Source organism: Canis aureus, chromosome 3, assembly GCF_053574225.1.
Source record: "Canis aureus isolate CA01 chromosome 3, VMU_Caureus_v.1.0, whole genome shotgun sequence".
NCBI lineage: Eukaryota > Metazoa > Chordata > Mammalia > Carnivora > Canidae > Canis > Canis aureus.
Genome location: NC_135613.1, coordinates 44,784,268 through 44,803,179, shown reverse-complemented (window position 1 = coordinate 44,803,179; position 18,912 = coordinate 44,784,268). Strand labels below are relative to the sequence as shown.

Below are 18,912 nucleotides of genomic sequence, written 5' to 3'. Positions count from 1 at the left end.
TATTTCCATTATCAAAAGAAAGTTCAGTTGACCTGACACTTCCTGCATTTTCTGAGGACCTAATTTGTGCCAGAAGCTCTACTAAGTGTTGTGGGTACAAAGATAAAACAAAGAGTCACAGCTTCAAGGGTCTCATGGCCCAGGGTTGAAAGAAACATATAAACAAATAAATACAATATGACATGACACAGAAAGCAGTAAAGAAAGTACAGTGAAAGGATGGAGGAGAATGGGGAGGGGTAGCAGGTGGAATTTAGAATTGCTCATCAGAAAATCCAATCAAGTAAACGGGAAGGGGGTTCAAGACAGTATTGTAGGATGACTATAAGCTCACCTCCTTCCATGAACACAGCAATTTGGGAACATATGGGACAATTTTCCTCTGAAAGGTTGCTGAGAACTAGATGAATAGTACAACAAAAGACAAAAGAGATGCATTAAGAAGGGTTAGGAGAGGCAGAGATGTAGCCTTGGCTGAACCCCACCCCAGATACAGTGATTCCACAATTGGGAGAAATCTCTCAAATATGGAACTTTCCCTGAAGGTACTGTGCCCCACATCAGGTACTCCAACCCTGGGGGCTGGCACTGGAAAGATGAGCCACCCAGTGTCTTGTTTTGAAAATCAATAAGTTTTAAGAGAAGAATACTCATAGAACCACAAGGAAAGGAAACTGTACTTTTAAAAAACTCATATGCAAACCCACTCACCATAAGATCCAATGTGGAAGGAAGGGATTGAAAGCATCTAGACCTTAAGTGAGGGAGACACACTAATTTTAAAGCAGCTACCAGAGACACAGGAACCTGCAGGGACTTTATCTGAAAACAGAAGGGCTGGCAGACACCGTCTTCACAATCTCATTCTAACTTACTGATGGATGCTATTTTTGGTGCCTTCTGTCTATCCTGCTAATACCAAAGTTTACTCTTCCTACTCTCCCTGCTGACCACCCCCTGAGACTGGGCCAGGAAAGTGCCCCACACTCTGCCCACTCCATATACACCCAAGTTGCAACGGGGCCAGATGAGTGCCCTGAGCCTTGCTTAACCTGTGCAAAGACTGAACTGCAGTGGGACACACAAGTGCCTTGAACCCCACCCAGAGCACTTAGAGATAAAGCTGCAACTGGGAGGCACAAGCCATTTGAACCCTGCTCCACCTGTACAGTGGCCCAGCTGCTATCAGCCAGGGAAGTGACCCAAACTCCACTTCTCCAGCAGCAGGCTCAGCCCTATCATGTCCTGCAGGCACACGCAACCCACACAAGAGATGCCCATAGTGTGCCTGGCTCTGGTGGCCAGAGGAGAATGTCTTCTGGGCCACACCAAACAATTCCTACACGAAACCACTCTTTCAAGACTGAGGGAGGTATCTGTTTTGTGTATTACAATAAATAAACACAAAGAGACAGGCAAAATGAGAAGATAGAGGAATCTGTTTTAACCAAGGCAAATCCCCAGGAAAAAAAAAACAACACCTTAATGAAACGGAGCTAAGCAATTTATCTGATAAAGAGTTACAAATAATGGTCATAAAGATGCTCACCAATCTTGGGAAAAGAAGGGATGAACATAGCAAGAATTTCAACAAAGAGAAAATATAAGAATGTACCAAAAAGAAGTTATAACTGAAGTGAAAAATACACTAGAGGAATTCAACAACAGAATGGATGAAATAGAAGTACAAATAAGTGAGATGGAAGACAAAGCAATGAAAAACACCCAGACATAACAGCAAAATGAAAAAAAGAATTACAAGAAGTGAGGATACCTTAAGTGACCTCTGGGACAACATCAAGTGGAATAATCTTTTCATTATAGGAGTCCCATAAAGAGGAGAGAGAGAAAAAGGTCCAGAAAAATGACTTGAAGAAATAATGGTTGACAACTTCCCTAATCTGGAAAAGGAAACAGGTATCCAGGCCCAGAAACATAAAGTTCCAATAAGGTAAACCCAAAGAGAAACACATTATAATTAAAAGGTTAAATGTTAAGGATACAGAAATAATCTTAGAAGTAACATGAGAAGAGCAGCATATTATGTATAAGGGAAAACTCATGAGGCAATCAGATTTTTTAGCAGACAGACCAGAAGGGAATGGCATGGCATATACAATATGCTAAGGGGAAAAATTGCCAACCAAGAACTCTCTACCCAGCAAGATTACCATTCAGAATTGAAGGGCAGATTAAGGATTTTCCAAATAAACAAAAACTAAAGGAATTTATCACTACTAAACCACTATTAAAAGAAATATTAAAGGACATCTCTAAGCTAAAAAAAGGTCACTAATTAATAAGAAAACATACATATGTAAAAATTTATCATCTTATTTTTATTAACATACTCCTCAAAGATAATTTTCCAGGTGCTGTTTTCAGTTTCTCATTTCAGCTTTCACATGAATTCTCATTCTTAACTTGATAAAAGGCAGACACATTAAAGAGGTCATTATCAATATCCTCGGGTTTCTATGGACTGGGTAATAATTTAATTGTGTGGCTCACATTTATTTGGATGGGTCATGAGATTCTTAATATCTGCTAGTTTTTAAATATATCTTGTAACTTATCTGTAATGCTAATCAGCTAAATATTTTAAATATACATTGTAACTTATTTATAACACCAATCATTATAATTAGCATTATGAATAAGTTCTGAGACTTGTGGATACATAGGAAAACCCACCTATACTCTATGTGATAAATCACATTTAAGTAACCTCAAAGAAGATCGTTAGATGCTTAAGATGACATAGCTCCCAAAACATATCAATACGCAAGCCCGAACTGAACCCTTCCCCATGAGGAACTAGCACCCTGCATATTAATTTTAGTTGCTCCCTACACTCAGTCATAGAAAAGGACACACGGTCATAAAAAAGCTCCCTATACAATACCTAATATCATTATTCGTAATGTATACTACATTAGAACATAAGCAGAAATCATAGAAACAAGATTAAAAGATTACATGGCAAGGTAACTTCCAAAAAACATACCTTTGAAATAACTTTTCTGAGATTCTTTGAAAACACATAATGAATATAAGCATATTTGACTGTGATTTAAAATGATAAGTAAAATGGGGAAAAAAACAATTTCCCAGATTAAATACTCTGAAATATTCATACTGTGTTAGAATAAAAATACACTAAAAAGGCATTCACAACCACAAACGATAATATATATATGTAGTGTGTGATGCTTTGCCAAACATCTTTCCATAAGTCCTCATACCTGAGCTAGATGGTATCCAAGTGAAATGTTATAGTAATAGAAGAAGGGTAACTCTGTAGAGTAAATGCACTTTTAGCTAACAGGCTATGGGGCATGTTGCGTCAAGCAGAGAATTTCCAAGTCAGCATGGGCTCTTCTTCCATTCAGCAGGACCTATTACTAAATGCTCTTACTTCTAGCTCCACAGTACTTGAATTTGTCTCCTTTTTTCCATTTCCTCCTTTAGAGACTGAAAGAACAATGAGGTGAGGAGTTTATCAGTCTGCTACTGGCATATTCTCATACCCAGAATAGTGCCTGACAGGTAGAAAGTGCTCAACAAATCCTTTTAAACAAATGAATGAATCCCCATAGTCCCACATTATCCTATTTCCTCAAACCTCATCCCCACCCTCGATTTCTATGGAACCTTCTAGTTGGTGTCATGAATCAGATTTTCTGTTCTCTCGTGCACCTTACATATGGCTGCTTCACTGATTACACTAAAGCACAGGTTTAATGGTTTTACTTCTGAGATTAAAGCCCTTATATTTCTTTTTATTATTACAAACTCCTTCTCCTCCTGGTACTTAAAAGTCTTCCATAATGACCCTAACTGACCTTCCCCAGATCCCAGCCTTCAGTTTAAAAATATGATCCTTTGTATCATTCTTGTCACCTCTCAGACCATCTTGCTTATTTGGCTGTGTTCCTGCAGGTTCTTTAACCCACAATAGCTGCAGTCATCACATTTACCTGCAGAAATAACAAGAGTCCTTCAGTATTTATGTGAAATGCTACTTCATTCAAGATTTACTAATCAGATGCCATCGCTTTGTCTTATGCAACTCTCCTACTCTGTCTTATAATAGTTACATGTAGATCCATGTCTTCTCCTCAGTATTCTAGACTCCTGAAGGCCAATAACTATGTCTTACGTAACTTTGACTTTAAAGTTTATAAAGATTGTTTTGTGTTGTTGTTGTAGTTGTTTTCAAATTGTATGCCACGGAGATTGTTGGCTGAATAAGAAACGAAAGCTGTTTGGTAACGGTGAGTCTTTTCCTGCCATACCTGGTGGAGAGTGAGGAAGGGGCAAGCCTAAGGAAGAGAGAAGGAGAGCATTCCTCCTTCTGCTGGTAGCCCAATTGCCCAACATGAGCAAAATTAGCTTTTGGACATCTCTGAACATTAATATTCAGCCTAGTCACTCAATTGATATGTGGCAGCATTTAGAAAAAAAAAACTCTCTATGATAAATTATTTTGAAGTTCACAGTTTATCATACATTTAATGTAATAAGCTGACAAAGCAGCTTTAAAAACATTGTGAAGGTTTTGTTTTCCTCCTCTGCTTCCTCCTGTGTGTTTTCTCTTTGTTAAATTCATTAAGAAAAAGAAAAATACTTCCTTGGAAAATACTGTACTCTACTCTGTGATCATACCATTGTCTATGGATGCCCCTGTTCTGAAACTCAAAACAAAAGGCTGTGTCTGAAGAAAGAAGAGGAGGAAATGGTGCAGAGAACTAGCCTGGGTGGTTAGAGTAGTCCTGCCCCCAACCCCCAGGGAAAGCTGTTCCCCAGGCCACTTTCTGCTTTAGACAGCCCTGATCTTAGAGATAAGCGGGATGCAGGTTATGCTATCTGAGAACCCTGGACAAATGTGGCTCATTGTGATGTAATCTGATTTTAGAAGGGCTTACGCAATTCACATTCCTTGTCAGAGGCTTTCCCACATTTCTGGATTGCTGATTCCATTTTAATAATTTTTTTTAACTGCAGGGAAGGAGAAAACATCTGCTCATTATCTGAGAAAATATAATAGCTACCTCTTTGGATGGAGGGTTGGGTTATGAATCAGTGTTTTTCTGTTTCTTCATTTCATTTATGTGCAGGTTTACTACACACTCTGGACTGGTTTGAAACCTCCCAATGACGTCAATGGAGCAGAGAAATTGGAGCAGCGGAGACAGCTGCAATGCACCAAGTCTACTGAGGTTTTATTCTTTTCTCCCAGAGTGACATCTGAGACAGATATTATCAATCAAGCCCTCCTGGCTCAGCATCAAATCAAAGGCACTTTATCATTCAAAGCAGTAAAAGCTGCAATTAGATGAAATGCTCAGTTTTTTTCCCTAGGAATATCTTGTGACAATTAATAATGCAATTAAAACTTAAATAAAAGAATGCTTACTAAAATATTTAATTTAAATATGGGCATGATTTCCTTTACTGTTCAATTATCAATTATTAAAGATCACTCTCTACATTATTTTGTATAAAAAATTCAAAACAATCAATCAAATTACTGCCTCTTTTGAAACATTAATAAAAAACAAATGACCAACTTCAACTGGTTTCCAAGAGATGTCTAAATGTCCAGGAAGAAAAATATATATAGCATGGTTTTACTATCATTTAGAAAACAACATAAAACAACAACAGAAATCCCACGATATCTGACAGGCAGGGATCCAGAGCTCCGTGAGTTAACATTTCTTCTAACAGCACTCAAAGCCAGAAAGAAGAAAGGAGAGCTTACTGCTTTTTTGTTTGTTAAGCACAACATATTATTTACTGACTTTTCAAGCATCTCTTCCTAGGAATAGTCTTACTTGCCTGAGTATATAATAGCATATTAAAATTAAAAAAACAAACAAACAAACAAACCCACAGCACTTAATCTAATTATACAGTTTTAAAGAAATGTCTCTCTCTCTTCTCTTCTCTTCTCTTCTCTTCTCTTCTCTTCTCTTCTCTTCTCTTCTCTTCTCTTCTCTTCCCTTCCCTTCCCTTCCCTTCCCTTCCCTTCCCTTCCCTTCCCTTCCCTTCCCTTCCCTTCCCTTCCCTTCCCTTCCGTTCTCTCTCTCTCTCTCTCTTTTAAAGGGAGACTTTAAACTTCTAAAAATCCTGAGGGCTAATCATAACCAGTCTAACTAATAAATATCCTTAAAATGGGTTTTTGTTTTTAAAGTTACCCAGGAGACATAAGCATAGAACAATATTACCAGAGTAAAGAAAATGAAGAATACTTTCTCATTTCTCCCTGCCTTCTAGAATATTTGTTGGCAAACAATGCTGGTGATAAAATAAACATAAAGTGGACCACAGAGAAATCTGGGATAAAAATAAAGGAGAAAATACCAACATCAATCTCAAGGTTATGTGGCCAAACTGAATAGGATGGAAAGCCATTTAGTCCAGAAAATCGGACTGGCCGAGAACAAGAAATAGAGAAAACAATACTCTTCATCAATTGTCTATTATCCACAAAGCATCATCATCCACTCTATGTTATTCTATCAGGTAATATTATATATGATGTATATTGTTGTAACTCAATAACAGATTCCAAAAATACGAAAAGCTATGATGCAGGAGACTTACTTTTTCAGTGAGAAATAAACGAGAGAACTAAAAGTTTAGGTTAGCTAGACTAACAAACATCTTGCTAATTAGCCATGCTTACCCAACATAGGGTATTGAACATGTTCTTTATTATTTGGATTTAAAAAGTAAGTTTCTTTTTCCTACCCTCTTTCATTCATTTAGCTGTGAAGCAGACAATAAATCATAGCTAAAGCTACCAAATATCTTGTACATTACTTACAAAGCTGAACTTCCCAACTGATCCAACCCTAAAGTCTCTCCAACCACTGAATCCATCTTCCCTTTCCCATTCCCTTTGTTCCACATAATGGTAACATGTTCTTGTATTCCAGCTCCCAGAAAAAACAAGTACATGTCCTTGCATGACTAAGTCTGCCAAATGATAATACAATGAAATGACACATGAACAGATGCTCTAAGTGTGATAGATATTATTTTAGATGTTTGCTTAAAAATGTGTATCATTGTGCTTTGGTGCCAGGTACTATGCTACACAGTGGGAACAAACACAAACACACACACACACCCAAGTAAATCATACAAAATCCACGGAGTAAACCAAACCAGCAAATAGAGACTCATCATTCTTCCCTCCCACATCTAATCTTCAGTATCAGTACCCAAAAAAGCAAAGTCCCATTCACAGCTGTGGGAAATCTGTCTTATGCTGATAAGTGGTCTGCCAAACCTTGTCATAAGTGTCATAAACAAGCAAGTAATAGCTCAGGTAGTTACACATCCCAGAAGATTCTACCTCTTTTACCTTTCTTGGATTGGTTTCCTCTTCATCTGGCCAGAGATGACCTAGTTTATGTCATCTTTGTCTCTTTCGTAGATTACCCCGACAGTCTCCTAACCAGTTCCCTTGCTTGGAGCTTTACCTATAAGATCATACTTTTATTTATTTATTTTTTAAAAGATTTATTTATTTCAGAGATAGAGGACATGAGCAGGGGGAAGGGCAGAGGGAGAGAGATGGAGAAGCAGACTCCCCGCTGAACAGGGAGCCCTACAAGGGGCCAGATCTCAGGACCCTGAGATCACGACCTGAGCCAAAACCAACAGTTGGATGCTTAACCGAGTGAGCCACCCAGGAGCCCCAAGATCATATTTTTAAATGCTAAATCTGGCCTTGCCATTCCCTACTTAAAAGCCTTCATGATTTCTCAAAGCTTTTATGAAAAAAAGTCTCTTCCTCAGCATGTCACAACAGATCCTATATGATAGGTGCTTTGACTACCTCTCCAGCTCTATCTTCTTGATGTGTCTATAAGTACCCACTCACAATGCTCAGTTTCCCAAACTCACTGTACTATTCCACATTTTTGTATATTTGCTGCCCTTCAGCTCCACCTTTACATCACAATTCCCATTAACACATACTTTTATTTATGATAGACACATAATTGTAGCATATGTATCATACATAGGTCTGCTGCCTCCCTACCTGAGTGTGAGCTCCTAAAGAGTTATGACTATATATAGTTCACTTCTATTTCCCTCAGCTAGGCCCAGAATGGCATTCTGTTTCTGAAAAAATGACAAAGGAATAAATGAATATTAGTATCTATGATTTCAGTTGATCTACCTTACAAAAAAAGACGTTAGAATCCTTTCTGTGGGATAAGAATGAATCTTAGAGGGTGGCCTCGGCAATTAGGCCCCATTTCCTTCTTCTCTAGACTTGTTTCAATTGGGAATGGGCCCTGCATCCAGGAGCCATGAGAAAAGATACCAGAAGTTCCAGAATCAGGTTTAGATAGAAGCATTTAAAATCTACACATTATGAGGGTTTCCAGTTCTTCTAAGGAGTGCATAGCTGACCATTTCCATCCAAAAATTGTAGTGAAGCTAGAGGTAGCAGTCTACATCAATCAATCCCTGTATGATGCCAATTAATCATTTATTGACAACTACACTTGTCCAAATGACCTGAGCATCCTGGTTTGTTTACTGCTTAATTCAACAAATATTGATTGACAACTGTGTCATCCTAGACATTGCAAATTTAATAGTAAACAAACAGGTCAGCTTGTACTTAGCTTTTTTTTTTTTCTTTTCTAATACATTTTTGGTATGTGAGCAGCACATGAAGAAGGGCCCTTTTTGTCAAAAGGTAGATCTCATTCTCCATCTCATTACTTGGATCTTCTCCAACTAATTCCTGTCTCTGTGTGCAGTCTCTACCATCAATTCTATTCCATGTTCCAACCTGCCTTGTGCAGTTCCACTGTCCATTGCAAGACAGAGGGGAAAAGAATCACTGCTCTCGAAGCATGCACAGGCATCTAGATAGTCTAGCATTGGGCATCCACAATTTGATGGTGCTTTGATGTTAACAGAGAAATATCTGAGTGAGCTCCCCTGGTTGACAAACACTAATGAATTAGTGGCTCTGAATTAATCAAAGTAGTAAAACGTGAAGGTGGATTTTTTAACAGATGAATGATATGCAGAGACTAGATATTAAGCATATATGCTTCATTATCCAAATTTAATTTTAGGATCCTTGGGATCTTTCCCTTATTTACATCAGTTTCAGTACACAGTGTAACATATATTTGCCCATGGCATGGGTGCCATAAAAATTTGTGGATTGTTGTTTTTGTAAGCAATCAAAATATTTTTTTGTCAAGAGCACCAGATATATCTAAGTAAGCTAGAAAATAAATATGATTTTTCTGTTCATAAGGCCCCCCAAATTTAAATATAGTCATTAAATAAAATTTAAATATTTTAAAACTTTGTAAATAATAACAAACATTTAAAACCTTGTCATCAGCAGTCAAGAAATCAGTAGTTACACAATCAGCTTTATCATGTGGTACAAAGAGCAAGACTTTTAGAATCATACAGACCCAAGTTTGTGTTCTGAATCTGTTCAAATATTCATTCCTTAAAAATGGTTAAAACGATACCATCTAAGCCTTAGTTTATAATCCATAATATAGGGAGCATAGTACTTATTTATTAGATTATTATGAAGAATAAGTATGTATAAAATACCTTAAACTGGAATAGAGTATATAGTTAATATTTTTAAAAGATACATTTTCATCTATTTTGAGTTTTTTGGAGAGAAGGGGAAAATTTTACATGTAACTTCAGAACATCATTAATCATGAGCTTTTTCAAGAAATATATAAGCGAATAAAAGGTGCATATATAATCTCTTCCTTTTACTGTCTTCTTAAAAAAGCAATGGTAGACTCTGTGATGACACTTTATAGTATTTTTAAGTGTGAACTATAATTCCAATTCCAGGACTTGTCCTTTATATCTTAGAAAGTGATTTTTCACTGTGTGACTGAAATTTTTGTATTTCATAGAACATATTATCTACCAAATCTTCCAAATCTTTGTTTACTGAGCCATTAAGGCACTTTACCTTTAAAAATGGGTATTCTTGTTGCTTACTTGAAATCAACACTGAGGGTCTATACTAAATATCTTTGAATGGGATTTCCTAAAATGTCACAGCTTAAATATTTATTATCTGGTTTCAACATGCAATGGACACAAGCCATTTTAACTTATTTCCACCTGCAGCTTATGATACTTATGCCATTTCTGATGGCAAAAAATTTCTGAAGGCTTTGAAACTTTGCTAATGTAAGAATAAAAGCTACACAGTGACTCTTAGTTTTAAAATAAAATTTTGCTTTAGGTCAGGTATTCTCAAGGGGGTAAGAGGACCAGAGACCAACGATTTCCTAATGTCATTTCTCCAAAATCACTTGCATTTGTGGAGATAGCTAAGTGCCAAGTCACACAACACATGCATACAGGCGAGTATGCATGTGCATGCATGCACACACACAAATACACACACACACACAATGCCTTATTTTAACAAGTACTTAGTGGGTTTATTATGTGCCAGTCTTCTAAGTATTTAGAATATATCCATTAATGAAACAGACAAAATATCCTGCCCTCATGGAATTCACATTCCAGTTTGGGGCAGGGAATGACATAGGAGGAGTAGGTTCCGAAAATAAAATATATAAAACCATAGTATAGAATTTATCTTTCCCTGGACCAGGCACAGCCACTTCTGCTTCCATTCCTTTGCATTTGCTTTCATCTTTATCTGGAATGCCTCCTTATTGTCCTGATAGACCAAGGTTAAATATCAACTTTCTGAGAAGCTAGGCTAGCTCTTCTTGGGGACTTAAGGAGCTTCTTGCATGGCTCCTTTATGGCATTTCTCAAATTGTCTTCCAATTGACATGTTTGTCTCTGTCACTGGAGGACAAGCTCCTCGTAGGCAGGAACATAGCAAGGACTAATATTTAGTAAGTATTGTATCACCAGGGCCATCAAATACAATCAATGAATATTCAGTTAAAAATGAATACAGTTTTTGCCTTTCTCAGTCTGACTCCTTTCACTTACCTTCTAGATCCATCCATGTAGTCTCAAATCACACAATCTCATTGTTTTTATGTCTAGATAATATTCTATTGTATATATGTGCCACATCTTCTTTATCTATTCATCCACTGAAAGACACTTAAGTTGCTTTTATATCTTGTTATTGTAAATAATGCTGCAATAAACATAGGGGTGTATGTATCTTTTCATATTAGTATTTTTGTTTTCTTCGGGCAAATACCCAACAGTGGAATTATTGGATCATATAGTATTTCTACTTTTAATTTTTTTTGAGGAATCTCTATATTGTTTTCCACAGTGGATGCACAAATTTATTTTCCCACCAATAGTGAATGAGGGTTCCTTTTTCTCCATATTCCCACCAACACTTGTAGTTTTTTGTTTTTTTGATTTTAGACATTCTAACAGGTGTACAGTGATACCTTATTGTGGTTCTTTAAAAAAAAAGATTTATTTGATTATTTTAGAGAGAGAGAAGCATGGGATGGGGGGGAACAGAGGGCAAGGGAGACTCTGCAGCAGACTGCCTGAGCATGGAGCCTGACACTGGGTTCCACCTCAGGATCTTGAGATCATTACCTAAGCCGAAATCAAGAGTTGGATGCTTAAATGACTGAGCCACCCAGGCATCCCTCTCATTGTGGTTTTGATTTGCATTTCCTTGATGCTGAGTGATGTTGAGTATCTTTTCAAGTGTCTGTTAGCCGTCTGTATGTCTTCTTTTCTTTTTTTAATTTTTTAAAAATTTATTTATGATAGTCACACAGAGAGAGAGAGAGAGAGAGAGAGAGGCAGAGACACAGGCAGAGGGAGAAGCAGGCTCCATGCACCGGGAGCCCGACGTGGGATTCGATCCCAGGTCTCCAGGATCGCGCCCTGGACCAAAGGCAGGCGCTAAACCGCTGCGCCGCCCAGGGATCCCCGTCTGTATGTCTTCTTTGGAAAAATGTCTATTCAGGTGTCAACTATACTCAAAAAAAAAAAAAAAAAAAAGAATGAATGTAGTTTTATTTTGTCACAAAAAAAGAAAGATTAATTGTGAGGTTAGCTATGAATACAATGTTTCTTTGCACACCATCCATACACAAGTTTGGATAATACATAAATTCAAGAAAAATTTTGCTAGAAATAGAAATATTTTATGTGAAATACAATAGCATTGTTTTACTAAAAGCTGATTCAGTAGGCCTGGTAACTCAAAAGCTAGCTTTTAATTAGTTGATATAAATAATCTTGATAGAAATATTAATTCTATGACTTGATTATCCTTTAAAATGTTTAATTTCATCTGTGGTATAATCATTTGGATAATTTGAGGAGTATAGTTATTTATTTTCTTCGGTCTTGTAATTAACAGATGAAAATTAAATTACTGTGCTGTAAGAAGGAAGTCTTAGCCATCAGACTAACTTACTGTGATTGGCACAATAGAGCTTACTATGGGGAGCTGCAACTGAATGGAGGTAATATTCCAAGAATGGAGGTTCTTGTAGCTTTTAAACAGTGCCTATACCCCACTGCAGGATCACACCTGTGGTTCTGTGTGTGGGGCCCTGTCAAGTCATTATCCACCAGATTAGCTGTTTGTCAGTGACCTCTAATCTTCAAATTTTTCTTCTGTCTTCGGTTTGGAAAACCTTGCCTTTGTTTCATTTGACTATGCAATGAAAGAAGAAGCTGCCTTGTTACAGAGAGGAAAATCTTGGGAGCAAGATAACATCCCTTCCTGCATCAACTCTCAGGGTAATTTTAGGTCTTCTACTGATCTGATAGCCTGTATTATCTGTGTTTAACAAGCTTGTATTACTAGGTACTAAACGTAGCTTCTAATATTGAATAAGAATATGTGTCCCTCTTTGGTCTTCTTTCCTGAAAACAATCAATCAAACAAACAAACAAACAAACAGACAAATGAACAAACACACTTTGCCTGAATTTTCAAGGAATAATTTCATGAGAAAGGTTTTATTCTTCTGCTCTAAATCTGGGGCAAATGCATTCACACTTTTCTTGCATACCTCTGACACCTAGCTTCATGCTGAGCACAGCAAATATGTGATGATTGATAGATTACTCTGACTTAGAAGTGTGTGCTATGCTTGAGCAGACTGTATGCAGTTCCTTTAAATAGCATAAGAAGGAAGAAGTAATATAATTCTTCAAATATTACATACAATTTTCTTCATCAAAGTAGGCTCATAGGCATTCACTCATACTGCTTGTTCTATGGCTAAAGTCTCAAGAGAAGGATGATACAGCACAGAAAAAACAGAAATGTACTTTTGAAAGTTTGAGAGTTTATATTCCAGCTAAATAAAAGAGTCATTGATTGAACTGAGTTCTTTGTTTTGCTGTCTGTACCTCAGTAATAATCAGTAAAAGATTTTTTGAATTTTTGTGATATTCAAATTTTACTTGTTTTTACCTTCATCACAGGGACCTGATCTCAGGCATATTTTTTTCTCATGTTGGCTTTGGTAATTTTAGTATACATGTTGCTGAAGTGAGCACTGTTGGCTTTGGTATTTAATGCAAAGGCCTTCTTTGAGCTAAAAAAAGTATCCTTTGCAACAGAATCACACACAGGATTGGAACTTAATGATTGTTAAAATTAGCTCTTGAACTAATTTTAGTTTAATTTAGCTTCTATGTTTAACAGTGACAAATGCACTCTATCAGGGTCTATAGAATATTTAACCATTATTTAAAAAAACAAGTATTTGCTGATTTCTGGAAAGGTTTACAAGTCTATAATTTAGTTTCTAATATGATTCCCATGGAAGCCAGCATGGTTTTAGATTAAGCTCATAATCCTAACTACTAAACATGATAAATGTAGGTATGCCCTGCTCTAGGGAATCATGTGGCATACATATATATAAAACAAATAAACTGTGAAGTAATTTTACTATAATTCTTCTCATGGCTAAAAAGATTTCCCCCAGAGTTCCTTAAAAGTTTAGTTTCACTGGTGCATTTAGGTGATTGTTTACATATAATTAATTGACATCAGTGTAATTGAAAATGTAGAGTGCAATTTTATTTTCTCACTTGAGTTTATTCTTAGCAGTTGAACTATAGTTCAATAAGAAAAATACATGTAGATAAAGTAACTTAAAAAATTATGTAAGTCAAATGAGGTCAATTGGAAAAAAGACAAATTTGCACTTAACTCTTAAGGAGTTATATAAAAAGAGAGAAATCTTTATCACATAGAGGGCTTACAAGGATATTCTAGACGAGTTTCCAAGCTTTTAGCTGTTAAACCTTGAAAATATTTTACCACTTAAAATTCAACAGTCTAATTGTGAAGTTCCATTTTAATCATTACAAATTCTTATCTAAGAGTTGACTGAGCCATTGGGTCAGCTCAAAGATTATAGATAAACACAAATAGACTCTTCTAGGTTTAGTAGCCCTTGCCTGAATTTTCTCCTCCAAAAACAGAATATAACCTTTGTGGAAGTCCCCAGTCTCTGCCACCAGGCTGGCCCTACACAATGGCTTATATCTTTCTTGTCTCAAGATTCTTTTTCTTTTTTTTAAGATTTTATTTATTTATTCATGAGAGACACAGAGAGAGAGGCAGAGACACAGGCAGAGGGAGAAGCAGGCTCTTTGCAGGGAGCCTGACCTGGGACTCGTTCCTAGGTCTCCAGGGTCACACCCTGCTGAAGGCGGCGCTAAACCACTAAGCCACCTGGGCTGCCCCTGCCTCAAGATCCTTAATGGTTTCTCACAGCTTTCAGGATAAACTTATAGCTACTTGAGGGCTTATCCAGTTCCGTTTGTCTTCAATATCTGTCTCAAGCAATCATTTCCCTTCTTGAGATTTGAAACACCTACAGTTTTTCCCAAAATGAGTCATGGTAAGCTATGTTATGCCTAGAAGGTCTTTTTTCTTATTCTCTGTCTTGTTGTGGCCTACTAATCCATCAGAATTGTAGTTAGAGGTCTCCTCCTTTATTCTCTGATTTGATATAGATGTATCCAAAGCAGGCTGTGTATACATATATTATTGTTTTCACACATTGATTTATAATCCTTGACCTACTTGTGTGTTTACTCTTATGGTTACACAATTTTGGATCCCAGAAGCCTAGCACAGTACCTACCATATACTAAGTGCTGAATAAATATATGTTCAATTTCAATAGATAAGTGAAATTTTTCAAAAAGTTGATTTCAACAGCATATCATTACTAAAAGAATCTAGATTTTCAATGAAATGCTACCAACTTACAAATAACTGTAAGGTGATGAGATGAGGAGTTAAAGAGGCTAATTTTGTTGAGTTAATTCTTTGGACCAGGCATTGTGCTAAGTACTTTTACATCTCATTTAAATATCACCAGTAGACACGTAACATCTATATTACTTTTCATATTTTGTGTTTAAAATGAACTTAGTCTTATTGGGTGATTCATATGTGCCAAACGTTGTTGGGTGATTCACATCATATCACTTAAATTTCACGACCTCTCAAGGGAAGCATTGTAACTTCATTTACAAACAAAAAAATTAGTACTCAGACCTGACAAGGTCAGACAGTTGTTAAACAATGAAGTTGGGATTTTCACCCACAGTAATCTGGTTATGTAGGCAGTGTTTGCTTCATGGAAACCTCACATCACCCAAACTGTTTTCCAGAGGTCCATGAAGATAATAGGTATTTCACTCCCCCAAAAGTTTTATGGTTACATAGGTGTAAATTAGTTTTTCCCTTTTAAAACATATCCTCTTTTTAGAAATGCACAATGACATTAGCTGTACATCATAGCTCCAAAGCCATCAGGAAACCTGCTTAACTGTCTAACCAAGTGTTTTCCAGTTTTAAGAAACCATTTCCTTTTATTCCTTCAGAAACCACTGAAGTTCAACCCCAAGACTGCCTTCTATTAAAGTTATATCAAAATGTGATAAAGGGGTTCTTTTTTGACCTAGTTCTCTCTTGAATTCCATTTTTGATGGAAAGAGTAAAAATTCTAAGTTCCTTTTCTTTTCATGTCTCCCATATTTTCATGTAATCAGGAAAAACTGTGGATGGGTTCTTGAGAACTAATTATGCTCAAAATTAAGAGTAGGAGTACTTTGCTTCTCTGATACACTCATCAATATCCAAAGTATTTGTTGAATGAACTGTCAGAAGCCTGTGTTATGAACTGTGCAAAAAAAAATTATGCCAGCCATAATTTCTGCCCTTTCAAAGCACTGGCATTCAGAGCAATTAGAAAGTGAAGTAATCCTCAAACAAGCAATACCTGTTTAAATGTATGCTCATAGTCCTGTTTTGATGCATATGTAAATCTGTGACTATGAGGTGACATAAGGGTAAACTGGTGTAAAACCACACAAAGCATTGTTTGGTTCCATTTTGTGTCACCCATAGTCTCCCACCTACCCATAATTCCATGTTCATCACCATCTTAACTCAAAATGAAGACACAGTTCACAGACAATAGAAATATTTAAACAATGCAAAGTATTTACATTTCTCACATAGCTCTAAAAACAAGATTAAAAAATACTCAACTATTCACTAAGCACATAAAAATATACATTCAAGAATGGTTAAAAATCTTTATAATTTATAATAACTGCTCATTAGATTATATTTCTTTTTTGTAAGAGTCTAATACAGAAAAGCTTTTTAAAAATAGTCTTATGCAAGTTGAGGAAAACTTCAAGTCAAGAAAAATAAATATAATTCACAAATTTTACTCCGGCCTGAGGAATCAACTTATTCTTAAAGAAAAACTTCACTTAATTCATAATCTACTTCTATAATTAAAAAAAAAAACCTAAAGAACTTTTAAAATATAAATATATTCAAGTATTTTTCCTAAAAATCATACAATTTTACAAAGCATAACATAGTCCCCTAGTCTTTTTACATATTTTTAATTTCTTATGATTTAGTGATTTAAAATATGAAACCATGTCCCAGCCCTACCCCTGAACTGTCAGGTCAAGTTTGTTTTTCATAGCATTAACAGCACCTACCATATCCACGAATGTCGCCGGGGAAGCAGCAAATCACTAACTTGCAACATCCTGAAGAGCTGGTGCTCTATTAGTATCCCACTATTTGGGACCTTAGTTTATTTTCATTAATTTCCCTGTGTTCTCACTGCCACATAGTTATTGCTTAGCTCTTTGTCCTTTTATTTTTCTTTCCGAAGGCATGCCACTTCCCACTGCAGAGTAGATATCATTTTCAGTACGAATACAAATGACTTAGCAATCAACATGTAAGCATTCAACTGGAACATCATCAGTAGTTTCCTTTAGATATCAAATGAGAAAATCGATTTGCAGTCACATCTGAATGATAGCTCCCATGGTGTATGTAGCATTTCTTGCAATTTACCTCAGAAAAGGAAAGAATTTGAGTTTCCAAAATGGTTGAAAAATCTCCCTTTTAAAAGTATCCTCTGTCTTCTCTTTCATTTTGCATTTTCTCCTCCATGCCTGGTGATATGACAACATGTTTTCGGGTTTTCTTTTAACTGAAATAGTGATCAGATTGATCAAGTAAAATTCTCTCTCCTTCTACTCTTTGCATTGTGTTTGGAGCTATCAAACCTCTTGTCTGACTCGTTCTGCATTGTTTAGTCCATTCGGAGCACGATGAAAGAACACCTAACACACGGGGTTAGATTTCCTGAATGACTTATGTTAGACCACAACAAAGGAGAAAACCCTGGAGAGATTATAAGTCCTTTTCATCACAGGAGATTACAGAGTACAGAAAATGTCTATGTTACACAAAGAAATAACAGTGTGACTGGAATAATGAATTCAACTTTGCCCAGGTTTAGGATCATACCCCTGACTGTTCTAAGCATTCTGGTGTGTGTTTCAACTTCCAACTCTCGCTGAGAAAGACTGGCCTCTAAGTAGAGACAATAGCCCCTGAAGGCCACTGGGATCATCATTAACACAGCACAGCAGTAACATGTTCAAAGATCCTCAGATCCCTGAAGAACTAAAGGCATCTCCCAGTGGACAAATTACACCCTGAAGACATTCAGCAGACAGGGTAAGGGCCTCAGCATTCTGGATCTCTGAGTAGAATGTGGCCATTGCATGGCTCTCGCTGACAAACACCCATTTGTGACAAATGAGAAGACACATCCAAATGGCTTCCCCTTGGTCTCCTGTTTTAGGACTTAGTTTTATTTGTCACCTTTCTGGATCCTGATAATCGTGTATTTTAATAGGATCTGCGCTCCTAGAAGGGATACCTGGTTTCTCTATTTCAGATTTACCTTCACATTTCAAGGTCCAAAACCTCACAATGTCTCAGAGAAGCCAACTCATTTTATGTAATGAGAGCAACAGGCATAAAAAAAAATGTAGATACACAGACAATGAAAACTTAGATGTGAAAACCAGTTTTTTAATTAGACTTCCTCTGGAGTCCTTGCCCTGCTATAGTCTTTTCAAAAGAGCTGCCAGGGTAATTCTTTAAAAACCTGACTCAGGTCACATCATTCATTGGCTGAACATTTAGTTGGTCTCCTTACATTCACAGCAAAAGCCAAAGTCTGTGAGGCCCTAAATATAATCTCCATCATCTCCCTGACCTGCTCATTAGGCACCCCCTCCTCACTCTATTTAAGTTGCAGCGGCCCTTTCCTGTTTCTAGAACATGCTGGTCATGCTTGTGCTTCTGGAATATTTCAGTGGGTATTCTCTCAGCTTCAAATGTTCTTCACCACTTTGCTCCAGGGCTTTTTTCCACCCTTAAGTGATTGCTCAAATGTCATTGTTGTTGAGGCCTGCCTCCATCACCCCTACTGTACCCCAGCACTCTTTTTTCTTGCTTTGTTATGTTTGTGCACAGCATTTAACACCTTTTAACATGCGTAATTTATTGTGTATATGAACTATATC

At 36.7% G+C, this 18,912-nt stretch overlaps 1 protein-coding gene across 5 annotated transcripts in view; it reads right to left on the bottom strand.

Annotated features, from left to right (window-relative positions):
- The window catches only part of PDE4B (phosphodiesterase 4B), a 548,107-nt gene that overhangs the window by 172,070 nt on the left and 357,125 nt on the right, over window positions 1-18,912 (bottom strand). Inside the window, exon 1 of one of the 5 annotated variants that reach the window (XM_077892169.1) lies at window positions 17,017-17,081. The exons of the other annotated variants lie outside the window; for them this stretch is intronic. Coding sequence (XP_077748295.1) covers window positions 17,017-17,066 — 50 coding nt within the window. The 5' untranslated portion in view covers window positions 17,067-17,081. Of the gene's footprint in view, window positions 1-17,016; window positions 17,082-18,912 lie in introns of those variants that run through there. 5 annotated transcript variants of the gene reach the window in all.